Consider the following 13,872-nt stretch of genomic DNA (forward strand, 5'->3'; position numbering starts at 1 on the left):
CTAAGAATCAAATACCGTGGGTTCCGTCGTAATTTCTATCTTTACTATTGTTAGAACTTTTCATAGCTTTTACTGGTGTAATTTAAAAACGGTTTTTTTAATTTAATTTTAAATAGTTTACAAACTTGTAAATATATACTTGAAAACATTTCCAAGTGTATTATATTTTAGGAATGTAAGTTACTTGTAAGTAAGACACTAATTATATGTAACTTTAGTATTATAAGCTACTCGTTAGTATAGTACAGATTAGCCTAAGTGTTTGGAGACCATGTTTATAAGACCTCAGTAAACTTTACCCAAAAATACACATCCTGGTGTTCATACAAGTATAATTTGTATAATATTATTATATTTATTGCAAACTTTATTTAAATTTATTTACTGTTTATATTAGAAAGTTCCACTTAGTTGTTGTGTCTAGTTTGTATAACGTAGGAACTAGTAGTTTATTATTTATATTCGTAATCTAAGTCCTTACACTCAATGGCATGTCTGCTACAGATATTAAACAGTTACCCTACCTACAGCAGAAATTGAATCATTGGATGTTGAGAAATCAACATCCATTGGCCTTTTTTCAGATATATGAAAAAAATTAAGTACAGAATGCAATTATTGATTCTTAACATGTATCTACAAACTAATACTCGATAAAGAATTAGTATAGATCATGAACGTATTTAACAACTTTACTAACAGCTCAGTTTTGCAGTACTTATCACAAAAACTTTAATTTTTGCTTATCTTTAGGGTATCTTTAACTTTTATTTAAAATAAACTTATTGTTTTTATCTAGTAATCTTATAAGGTACAATGCTATTAGCAAATCTTTGCTAATATACTGTTAGACTAAAAACAAACATATCTACTTTGCACGTACTACGACTTGGTACGATTTTAAAAACCTAAGCATAAATCATAACTATAATACTTATCATATAAAATTGTATTAAAAAAACTTATTAAGACTGAATGAATATTAGATAACTACTCATTCTTAATTACATATAACAAAAGCAGAATATCTAGAACATATGAGTTTATTGTTTTAAAAATATACTGCTTGTGTAATTTCCGTACTTCAATATCATTAACTTTTTCTTTTTACATATTTACTGACTTGTTTTGTTCATTCATATTTTTCCTTTCTATTTGAAACTTTTGCAAATCTTGCAAGTATTTACGGAGTTTGTAGTTTAGATTTTTTACTTTTTGACGTAACAAATAGTTCTTTTGCGGACCTTTTGTAAACTGTCTACAGCTCGGACCAGGAACATCAACTTTTCTCCAACTAACTTTTGAAAATGATGACTCGGAATTTTTACAACTGATTTCTGAAATATAATATTTATATTCAATCATTAATGAGTTGTTAACGATTTTTAAAACAAGTAAAATTGTACCTTGAATAGAAAAAAGTATTAAAAAATTGTTCAGTTTATTTACTAATAAATTGAGAAATTAAGTCTAGTCAAAACAACAGTTTAATATTTTTTGGAACTAGGTTTTGAATAATACTTTTGCAGTAAAATTTGTTGCCGAAGCACCTGTTTTCTCGTATGGCAATAAAATTTTGACTACTTTTTTCTTAGGTTTTAACTAAGAATTTTAAAATCGTTTATTGAAGTAAAGAACATTTCCATCAAGTTTTTTGTACCATACAAAGTGAAATTCAGGGTTGCAAAACTTTGATGCAAAAAATAGCAAGCATGGGTGCTACTACTGATAGGTTGGTTATCAGTGTAAACTATGAGCTCTACTATCAAGAAAACAAAGACGTTTTCAGCATCAGACCTCACTAAAATAGTCACCAAGAACGTCATGCGTGCGCAGACCGGATGAAAAATTTCTTCTTCTAGTAAATCTACATGGTCAAGTTATTCAGAGTCAAACACAATACAATGAGTTATCAGAGTCGTTAATATCTAAATGAGGATTTTATGGTTTAAGTTTGTTCAAAGCGTAAAGACCTATGCGATCGCAAAGTTCAGCACCTAGAATGAACCCATAGGTACGTTGAATAGGTCGTCATCGCTTTTTTTTCCACATTTTGTTGTCTTTGGTTATCATAGTCTTACATGTGGGTTCTATAATTTAATATCCTTATCTTCTATTCCGTTAAAACTTTTAGCGAATTTTAGGGCTTCTGTTAGTTGAGTTTTGTTTAATACTCAATTAAAGTTTAGTATATCTAAACTGACGAAGTATCTGTGGCATTTGATGTTAAGGTTGCTGAATCATTCGATTATTTCATATTAGTTTTTCTATTGCACCAAATTAGACTTACTTCTAATGCATGGTTGCCACTCATCAAGCTGAGAAAAATTTCCTGACTTTTCCTGACTTTTTACCAAAATTTTCCTGACTTTTCTATATCAGTTTTACTTATATAAATTGTTCACTGAGTTTAATAAAATACTACCCAAACTATTTAATATAAAATACTTAAATTAAAAATCAATTAAAAAAGAATATACTTAAGTAACTGTAAAAAAAGACATAAAAAAGTAAACTATATATCTGTTGTATAAAATATTTCATCTTATCATTTAGTATAAAATTTGTATCAAATAAATATACTCTTATTTACTTTAAAAACTTAAGTTACTCTACAGAAAATACAAACAATAAGCAAACTTAATCTTGGCATATACCTCTCTTATAACTTAATTTATAAGTTTAAACAACTTTGAAAAAGTTATAAAGAGGTAAAGTATAAACATTAACTTGTTACATAAAATACTAAACTAACTGCTTAATTATAAAGAATTCAATTATTTAAACAAAAACACTTTGATTCTAAAATTATGCTAGATAAAATTTGTGTATATATCACAGTTTCACTATGGAAGTGTCCTTGCTACAGATCATCAATACTAAAAAGCTTAAAAAATCTGCTTGTTCAAGTAGGGTACTTGTTCAATATATTAATAGAAAATTTTTGCAGTTTTATAAAGGATGTTTTACTAATTTATACCAGGTGAAGGCATTGGAAATAAAATTAAATATTTTTGTAAATTTCTAGGAAAACTTCAGAATTTTTTTCTGACTTTAAAGGACTTTTATTTAATTTTTACCATTTGAAGGCTTTGCAAAACAAGGAATTTTGTAAATTTAAACTGACAAAATCTGACTTTTTTTTTAATCAAATTTCCTGACTTTTCCTGACTTTTTTACAAAACACCCCATTTTTTCCTGACTTTTCCTGACTTTTGTTATTTTTTAAAATTTTTCCTGACTTTTCCTGATTTCCTGACTTTTCCTGACCGAGTGGCAACCCTGCTAATGTCATTAACAATCCTTCCTAGAATTACTTAAACAAATCATAATTAGTTTTTGTCTGGGTTTGACATTTTGCAGTTTTGGTTTGTGGTCTTTCAATGATCTAGAAGCAACGTACATAGTGCATTTTAGTATTCTATTATTTTCTATTTTTGTGAGTTGTGTAATTTTTTTATTTTGATATTTTAAATCTTTAATTGATTATTAGTTAATTATTGATAACTATGTAACTTCTACTTATGCTATCGATCATGAAGACTTTTTTTTAATTTTGAATTGTCTCGGTATATATTTCTAGTTTATCTGCGAATACTCTTTTGTTTTAATGAAGAAGTTTGTTTTAATAATAGTTCAAAAAACAATATAAAGTTTTGGAAGATGGATTTATAACTTTTTGATATTTGTATTATTTCATGTTAGCTTAAATCATTTTCAGAATTTTTCAATTATTCACATGGCGGGGCTGACCTAAAAGTTTTAAAATTGTCTTTCTTTTTGTAAACTTCAATGTTACCTTTTAATTATTAATAAAAAACATGAATTTGTTAGCAAAGTTAGAGGCGGTATCATATATACTTATTGTTTTTTTTTGTCATCAATATCTTTTAAACTATAGCTAAAGTATATATCTTATTATAAACTCAAAGAAATTAAAACTTGTTCTTTAGGAAATAACTTTAGCAGGGATGCCAAAGGTTTTTGTAAACTTCTTCTAGGTTTTTAAAAAACAAGTATTTTGGTCAATTAATTTTAATAATAAATTAAACTAAAGCTAAAAAAAACTTGTAATGAAACAACTGCTTTTACTGGTTGTTTCTTTGTTTTGACTACCAAATGTGTAGAGTCAACAACAAAATAACCATATATGGAATTTAAAATCTAATGTGCAGTCAATCGTATTAGTCGAAAATAGACTCTGTTTTATTTACAGTCTATATTATGAAATAGTGTTGGTATTGAGATCAAGCTTGAAGTTATATTAGATCTACTTTTAGAACTGCATGCTTATTTATTGTTGTATGTTTATTAAATAAGTATCAAGAATTTTTATTTAAACAACACTTTAAAGGCATAGGGAGGGTTAAACACTTTTTTCACAATTTCATCTTATTTAATATAGTTTTTACTAAGCTACAAGATGCATTTTACTGATTTAAAAAATTCAAACTAATTTTTGAGATATAGTCGGTCAAAGTCGGAGGCAACAATAGGTCCCTATTGGGAGGCGCAAACTAAAACGTCAAAAATAGACTATATCACTAAAACTCTATCTTCTCCTACGTTTTTTTTAAATAACCACCTAAAAATTTTAGTTAGTGTTCCTTAATATATTTAGAAAATTCTGTAGAATTTTTTTTTTTAATTTCTTATAAATAAAATATAATTTTATACAAAATACAAACAAAAAAAAACTGTTTTTTTTTTGTTATTTTGTTATAATTTTTTTTTAAATTTTGTTCTGACAGAACTTTCTAAATATTGCAAAGAAACATTTCCTGGAAATTTGCGGTAGTTATCTCAAAAAATGTGGGAGAAGATAGATTTTTAGTGATTTCTAGATATTCGCCGTTTTAGTTTGCGCCTCCCATAAGGATCCTATTGTTTTCTCCGACTTTAACCGGCTATATCTCGATTTTTTTTTGAATTTCTAAAATCTGTAAAAAGCATCTTGTAGCTTAGTAAAAACTATAAAAATTAGATTAAATTTCAAAAAAAGTGTTCATTTATTGCTTCACTCCGTTTATAATTTATTAATATAGTTATTTTTTATTCTTCTATGAACAATAAGCATAGCCGATTCCGGGTATTTAATAAGCGGGCCTATTAGAGTATTTTTTGGTAATGGAGAACCGAACGACCAAGCTCATTGGAATATACAAAAATAATTTACAAAACATTCAATCTAATAAAAAATTATTCAAGAAATTGTTGTGATAACCAGGAAATAACTAATATCTAACTTTGAGACGAAGATATCCCTAACTTTTTGTGCTTTTTCTTGTTACTTTTTTTGATACTGTTTTCGGGCAAGAAACCAAGAAGCAGTTCTTGAATAGTAGCCTTATCACCGGAAATTTTTACTTGAAGGCGATCAATGTCATCTTCTAAAGCGTGTCTGTTGGAGTAATATTGCTTAAATAACTTTCTCAGATAGTATTAAACAGCTAGGAAAAATTAATTTAGTATGTTACAATAAGAAATAGTTTACTAATTTGATGAAAAGTTATACTTTTATATTCATATACAGTACAGATTAACTCTTAAAAAAAATAATTCAACATATTGTCAATCATACACAAGTATGAAAAATAAAATAATAATTAGTACATTTGATAATGTAAACTTAAAAAGTCCGTTTTACTTAAATTAACTTTAATTCAAATAAAACTTCAATATTTCATTTAAATTTAAACAGAATACTAAAACAACTTATTGCATAGCTATTGAAATTTATTCTAGAGCACTTTTGATATACTTTTATCGGTAAAACACTTGGACAACTAATAAAAATAATTTACTATTATTTCAATATTTAATATTTTAAATTAAACAAGAAATTACGTCATAAATGTAACATTTTGGTGTATACAAAATGAATTTCTAATTTACTTAAAATTTTGATTAAAACGACTGTTAGTAGTTAGTTTTTTGGAAGTATTAAATTTAAAAATACGAATAAGAGCTCAGCGAATTGTGACCCTCGAAGTACTTTTCAGCTGAAAGCCTTGGGAATTACTGTTAGTAAGATTATTACTAAGGTTTGTCCGCGGTGAATGTTTTCCACTAGGTAACTTTGAAACCAGAGGAGGTTGGCACGCCAACTTCCAAGGGTTTGTTTAGAAGGGTAGGGGGGTTAATAGTTGACTCATGGCTAAGAGGTCTTTGGCTCTGAATGCGAGCACTCTTAGCCCGACTCTTATATTGTCTGGAAGACACTCTGGATTTGGACTGACCCGTGACATAGTTTAAATTTATTTTAACAAAAACTATTTAATAATATAAAATACAAAGCAGTTGGGATAAATTTATATACTAAAAACTTATAAGTAAACCAATTTGTAACAAAATATAAAAAACTTAAAATTAATAAAGTAGTTAAAATTAGACAAAAATTACAATAAAAAACTCAGGTTTGAAATAATCAATAAAATTTTATAAACTGTTATAAAATCTTAAACAATATTAACAAAAATCAAGAAAACACTTAAATTTGTCTAAAGACAATTTAAGTGACTTGGTTATAAAAAAAGTCATTAAAATTAGTCACTAGCACACAGAAAAAGTGGATCTACTGGACAACAATTAAGTCCACTCCAATTCTTTCCTCAGAACTCAGACTACTGTCTCTAACAATGACCAAGCTCACAATAGTGATTTTTTTGAGTGATGACAGTTGTTATAGCAACAATTTCAAACTTCTTGTACTATAACTTGTCAACATCTCATTTGTTGTTGTTTATAGCTTGCCCAACAACAAAGTGTTTCCGATTAAAAAATAGAAAATTGTAATTAAATAACGTATCGTTACAACTTGGCTACATCTAGAGGGTGGCTGGTAATTAGGGTCCATTAATTTGATACTTATTCAAATGTAAAATATTTGCAATCAATACAATCAAAACAAGCAAAAATATAAAATATCAAACTAATATAAACCCTAAACAATTGGCAATGAAATAGATATAAAAATCAGCAATACAACAACAACTCAAGTTAATAAAAACCCCGAAAAAAGTGCAATGAAGCATATATAAGCAGTTAAAAATGTTACTTTAGTCTAAGTTCCGAACTTCAGCACAATGCAGAAACAATCTGATCAGAACCAATATCAAAACTGTGTGATGAAAGCAGAGCTGGGACTTTACTCAAGTCGTACCAACAAATCAATAATCAAACCATATTGAATTCCAAAACAAAGTAGAAACAATGTGAACAGAACCAATATCAAAACTGGCAGATAAATTTTTTGTAGGACAATTTATTTCAATTTCTTCAAAGTTTGGATAAGTTTTTTAACAGTAATTTACTCAACAGTAATGATTGAGAGTCAATAATCAACTATAGCAATAAATAGACAACTATTAAGTGTTATTTTACAATGAAATTAATAAACTATGTGTTGATTGATGATTGATCATGCAGTTTAATTTTGATATTAACTTGCTTTTTGGTCTTTTATACAAATGCTCTTTTAACAAGAATGCATTACATTCACTATTACAGTACTACTGAAAAACAATAAGTTTTTATGTAACAAACTTATAATAAGACTCTTAATTTAACAAACACTAATAACAACTGTTTTTGTATCCGTATACTTAATTGACTGAGGGCTTTTAACTGCTCATAAAATATTAACAGCTCTACGTTATTACATTACATCAATAACTATTTCTTTATTGCTCGCCTAACCCAATTTTTTGTTTAAACTAGTTGTTTTTTATTTATTTTTTATTTATGTTATTTTTAATCTTAAAAAAATGTAACAAACTTTTCTTGGCGAAGTACTCTGTTGTCTCGCTTAAGACAAGCATTTTCGTTCCAAATTTTATCAGTTTCACAATCTTCTTGAAATGTCATTCCAATTGTTTCATTTATCATACGATTATTTTTATCACTAGTGCAAAAATGAGCATAGTCACATTTCTGAATCATTTTTCTGGAAATAAAAATTTTATAAATGTTAGCCGTGCACTATTTGTTTGTCTTAGACAAAAATATTATCTTAATATACGATGTAAACACAATACCATTGTACCTTAAAACTGTAGTTATATCTTTAAACTATATATAAAAACTATTAGTTCCGTTTTTTTGTTAAAAAAATAAAGGTAAACAAGTATTTTACTTGAAATCTTTTTGAAGGCTTTGTAGTCTTTTTAGTCTTCGTTCATGAGCTGCTAACAAACTTTTAATTTCATCTTTCTGTATTTAAAATTAGCTGTCCAAATGTACTAACTTCTTTAAAAAAATCTTTAATATCTGACATATACTATCAACACTTTTAAGTGTATTTTAAAGGTTACTGTAAACTAAGTAGAAAAAGTTTAGCCTTTAGTTAGAAACTATTTTAAAGTTTGTTCCTAATCTTTTTTTAGTCCACAGTAGTGCTTATTAAATCATTAAGGGCATAAGGGAGAGGTAAATAATTTTTTTTTACAACTTAATATTAGTTTGTAGAATTTTAGCTTAATTATAAGTAGCTCTTTTGAGATATTAATTAATTTATCTATATAAATTATAGCCTGTTAAATTCAGGGATAAAAAAAAGGCTCCTTATTGGATGAAAAATTAAGGTTGCAATAAGTGAAAACAATTAAAAATCTATATGCTCCTACGTTTGTAAACCAAATTAGTTAACTTAATTGGAATATTACAAAAACTTGTAAAAAGCAAATTAAAAAATTTATGCAATTTTATGATCAATTTTTTTTTTTAAGTTTTATATCTAAATTAAAAAATACGTCTCCTACAAGCTGTATGTAGTTTATTAAAAATAATTTTCTTAAATTTCAAAAAATATTGCAGGAAAACTGTAAGAGAAGATAGATTTTTTGTGAAATAGTCTACATTCGTCTTTTTAGTTTGCGCCTACCAAAAAAAGTCTATTGAACTCTCTAACTCTGATCGCTTATATCGCAAAGCTCACTATGAAACTTGTAAACGTTTTTTCACAAACGGTAAAAAGTAACTGGTAGCTTAGTTAATCATATAAAAAACAAAATGAGAAAAGTGCTAAAACCCCCTTAAATCATTCAATTAAACTTTTGATGAGCTTTTTAAAAACTTCCATAACAATGTAATTTTTACTTACATTGACCGCTATATTATGTTTTTAACAAGCCAGCCCGCAAAAGAACTTTTCAAGTAAATCTGACATGCCTCTTAGAGCAGATAACAAACCCTTATGCTACACTCATTAGTAACTTAAGTATTGAATAACGTGTATAATATAACTATATATTGTATGAACAAACATTAATCATATTTAAAATAGTTATTATAAAAATATAAGCATATAGAAATACTGTTTTGTATTTTAGATCGGTTTGCTTAACAACAAAAGCTGATCGTAGGTAAATAATACAGCTGATCGAATTCACTCAATAACAAACAACAAATAATAAGAAGAATAATCTATCTAACTATTTTAAGATAATAAAAAATACATTATTTTTAGGTAGTATAAGTTTATTATGTAATCTGTAAGATATAAATAACAATGGAGTAATTTTAAGAGTATGACAAAATTTAGTTATCAAATAATACCTTGATTGTGAGCAAAATTTTCATGCAATCAACTTTTGTTTCTAGAGATTGTATCTTTTTTCGGGCTAGTATAAGTTCCTTACCAGGAGACTGTGAAGTTTGACTATAACACATGCTTGTAGGAGTTGAACAACGAGACGTATACTAATGATATGTTATTAAATTTCAAATGCGAGACTTTAAAAATATTACTTATTTTTTCAAATACAATTAAAAGATAATATCAAAAAGCTGTTTGTGTTCCTGAACAAAAAAAAAATTTACTCATCAACTTATGTTAAGATCTCAAAAAATTTTTAAACTAGTGTTTAAGCAAAGTTAGACAAATTTTACATTCAAACCCTACTATAAATACTTTTTGACGACATCTTCCGTTTTTTAAAAGTTTTATACTTATTAAACATACTACAAAAGTATAAGTTTATCTCTTGTAAACGGAAATAGGTGTTAGATAACTTAGAAAAAGTCAACTAAATTAGTCGGAATTCTTTATGATAGCAATATAATTTTACTAAATGTAGTTTGCCTAAGGTTTTTTGTAAACTTCTTTAAGGTTTTCTGAATTTCTTCCAGGGTTCAAAATACAAGTTTTTTGGTTCATTTTTAGTATAAAACGAAACCTAAGGTAAAACACATGACTTAAGTTGTAAAATAACACTGAAAAGATACTACTGTAAAGCTACTTAAAATGTGTTTTTTAATGAAAAAGACAAAAATTAAATTGATATAAAAAATGGGCATATTTATTTTTGATAAATTTTTCCTGTCTAATAAAAACTTTTTAACTTACGTTAAAAAATAAGTCTAAATTTTCAGGTTTTTTAGTGGTTTTGTTCAAAGTTTCAGGTTTTTATAGTTTTTTTTTTCACCCAAGTTGTCGAATTTAAAAATTTTCCAGGGTTCTAGGTTTTTTGGCAACCCTGTAAATGGTTGAAATGTAACGCTATCTGCCCTGCGTTGTGATAATAGTTAATAAGTTTACAAAATAACTAGTTGTAAACACTGACAAGTTTAAATTTATTAAAGCACTATGACGTTTGCTTAACGACGAATTTTTAATACAAAATGCTATTCTTGTTGTAGCAACGGTCAGTTTATTGTTGAACTCTGGCTGATGACATATCATTGAATTGGAACTCTGAGTGGATTGCAGTTGAGTGTTTAAACTTTTGTAAATTTGTTGCTTTAAAAGAAGTACCAAATTATAGATTAAACTTTGTTGCTTATTAAAGAAATTATTGAATTATTCTTTAGCTTTATCAACTTTTTGTATAATTTTACTTGAGTTAATACGTATTTTTTTAAATCACATTTGTTATAAAATATTGTTAATTAAACTGTGCTGTGTAATTTATAACCGGTTGTTTTTAATTTAAGCTACTATTTAAGTGATTACTATACCATTAGAATGATTAAGACTAAGAAGGGCTTAAGACAAAAAAATAAGTTAACGGGTCTTGCAGATACTGAGCCATCAGTATCTGCTGACTTCAATGGCGACTCTGACTTGATATCGAACTCACAATCTCCCAGCAATATTCAAGCGACCATAAACAGCGCTCATGAAACAGAAGTAAACGCGCAGACTAGGGAAAATAATGAAATTGTAGATTTTAATGCTTTAGATGAAGTTGACTTAGACGTTGAGGATTTAGCTCACTTATTAGAGCAAGCTAAGGTTTTAGAGAAAAAAAATAAACTAAAAAATGAACTAAAAGCAATTTATAGAAGATTAGATACAAATAAGACCATAAATGACAGTGGCCTCACCCTTAACAATCACACCTCGCACGCTTTAGGCGAAATGTCAACACAAATAAGTTTCAAGAAAAAAACTCTTGAAAATTGTAAGCTTTTTCAAAAAATTGATGCCGTACGCGATCCGGCTGTGGAGTTACGTTTTTTTGCAGACCGGTGTACGGCTTATGGTATAACATCTGAAATGGAGAAGTTTGAAATTCTCCAGAGAATTTGGCCCCGTTCAGATATAATTGACTTCGTTGAAACACATGACGAAGACAGAACGTATAGCAGTCTTGTTAACTTTTTACAAGGCAAAGGTAGCAAATTGCCTCGTATATTAGGTGCAAGCCCATCATGGCCAGAGCCAGTTCAATTCCAGGACTTGTTTTTGGCAGCTAAGCAATGGGCAAAGTCTAAAGAGGAAGACAGAATTAAATACTTTATGCACAGACATGCCCCTAATAATTTAAAAAACAAAATTAAGGAATGTTTTGGGCTTGAATATAATGAGTTTATTAGGCGCACGGAGTTTATATGCGATATTGAAGAACAGAGGGTCTTTGTAAATGCTAAAAACTTTTCATACGAACCTCAGCGATTTAAGCACAATAAGAGATACTCTTACAAACAAAAATGGCATGAGACCATTCCACAAAAAAGGGAACATTTCCGCAGTAATGAACACAATCGTAGTCAGGGGTATTTCGAGGAAGGGTATAACAAGCGCACGAATTACGAACAGAACGCGCTTTGTCACAAACATGCTAACTTGGGATATAGTGCAGACTATTGTGCTGCAGTCGCAACTTGTCCTATGTCTCCGTTAGAGCAACAACACCACCAAAAAAACGAGCTCCCGTCCTACACACAGTAAGAGGAGTTGAGGATGGGGTCAGAAAACCTCTTACAAAGATGGTTGAAGCTGCTCATTGTTTGTCATGCCATTTAGTTCCAACTAACGTGACAAGTAAATCCACTAAAAAGCAGTCAAAAGTATCTAAGCAGAAAATTTTTGTTCCCAGAAAACCTATAGCCTTTAGATTGACTGGTCAAGTCAAGTGGTTTCATGTTCGCAAAGGCTATGGTTTCATCCATAATGAAGAGTTAAACAGTGATATTTTTATCCATTATAGTGCCATAATCAAAAATAACCCTAGAAAATTAATGAAATCAGTTACAAAAGGGGAGGTAGTTGAATTTGATGTTGTCATGGGTAGTAAAAACTTACCAGAGGCTGCTAATGTTACAGGTCCAAACAATAAACCAGTTCGAGGTTCACGGTATGCTAAAGATAAGAGACACATCTATAACAAAAGTTTCAAATTGCAGCAACCGCCTCTACGAAATAGTTACATGTACTACAGCTGCAACAAATTAAGCAATCAGCAGCAGCGAAATAGGAGACCAAATAGTTACAGAAGGTATTAGAATTACGATTTGAGCCTACAACTTACAAGGAAGGATCTTAGAAGCTTCAAGCAAAGCTTCAGTTATAACAAGTATCGAGATTCTTCGTCAGAAAGAAGTGAATCTGGCTACGAGTCAGAAAAAAGTATGATTTTTCAGAACAATTCAGGACTAGGGAACGTGAAAGCTTTTGTTCCAAGGGTCGCATCGTGTAAGGATATCGATAGCTACAATAGGGAACTAAAAAGTCCCCATAAGTTATGCCGAAGCATGTAGCTCGGATGAATTCTAAGCGTTCATTCGGCGTAAGTATCTTTTTTTTACTGTTTTTAAGCGTTTATGTATATTTAGGGGTAGTGAATGGAAAACAACTGGTTATAATTTTATTTTCTTTCTATTTATTTCTTTGGTAACTAGTTTATTTAATGATTTATTAGTAGTTGATTTTTTTTTTTAGTTGTTGCAATTAAAATATTATTTTTGGTTAAAATACCTGTACAAATTTAATAAAGTTTTTCTCTCCTTTTTAATTAATTTTTCTTTTTTTAATATCTTCAAAAGTGGTTAATTTTTAATTTGGTACAAAAAAAAAAAAAAAAACTGACAAGTCATGGATTCGTGACATTTTTGAAATCACCAGCAGTGTCTAGAGAAGTGTGACGAGTTGCAAGCGGGCAACCTGTTTCAGATGCAAGAGAAAAGAAGCAGTTTAATGAGTTACGTCAATAGTTGTTTAGCAAACCAGTATGTTCGATTTTTCTTTCCTGTCTACTCATGACCTTGATGCTTATCATTGGAGCCTGGCCAAGAATGCCAAAAAAAGGGTACAAAGAAAGGAAAATGTAACGCTATCTGCCCTGCGTTGTGATAATAGTTAATAAGTTTACAAAATAACTAGTTGTAAACACTGACAAGTTTAAATTTATTAAAGCACTATGACGTTTGCTTAACGACGAATTTTTAATACAAAATGCTATTCTTGTTGTAGCAACGGTCAGTTTATTGTTGAACTCTGGCTGATGACATATCATTGAATTGGAACTCTGAGTGGATTGCAGTTGAGTGTTTAAACTTTTGTAAATTTGTTGTTTTAAAAGAAGTACCAAATTATAGATTAAACTTTGTTGCTTATTAAAGAAATTATTGAATTATTCTTTAGCTTTATCA

At 28.5% G+C, this 13,872-nt stretch overlaps 1 protein-coding gene across 3 annotated transcripts in view; it reads right to left on the reverse strand.

Moving 5' to 3' along the window:
- LOC145842104 (uncharacterized) overlaps nucleotides 1–13,872 on the reverse strand; it is a 74,776-nt gene that overhangs the window by 18,215 nt on the left and 42,689 nt on the right. For all 3 annotated transcript variants that reach the window (XM_082949488.1, XM_082949486.1, XM_082949485.1), the window contains 5 exons: nucleotides 9,556–9,699; nucleotides 8,135–8,211; nucleotides 7,778–7,945; nucleotides 5,247–5,401; nucleotides 1,124–1,337 (listed from right to left, as the gene is read on the reverse strand). In XM_082949488.1, coding sequence (XP_082805614.1) covers nucleotides 1,124–1,337; nucleotides 5,247–5,401; nucleotides 7,778–7,945; nucleotides 8,135–8,211; nucleotides 9,556–9,699 — 758 coding nt within the window. The remainder of the gene's footprint in view (nucleotides 1–1,123; nucleotides 1,338–5,246; nucleotides 5,402–7,777; nucleotides 7,946–8,134; nucleotides 8,212–9,555; nucleotides 9,700–13,872) is intronic.

The sequence above is a fragment of the Thalia democratica genome, chromosome 8, assembly GCF_965202585.1.
Source record: "Thalia democratica chromosome 8, ktThaDemo2.hap1.1, whole genome shotgun sequence".
Taxonomy (NCBI): domain Eukaryota; kingdom Metazoa; phylum Chordata; class Thaliacea; order Salpida; family Salpidae; genus Thalia; species Thalia democratica.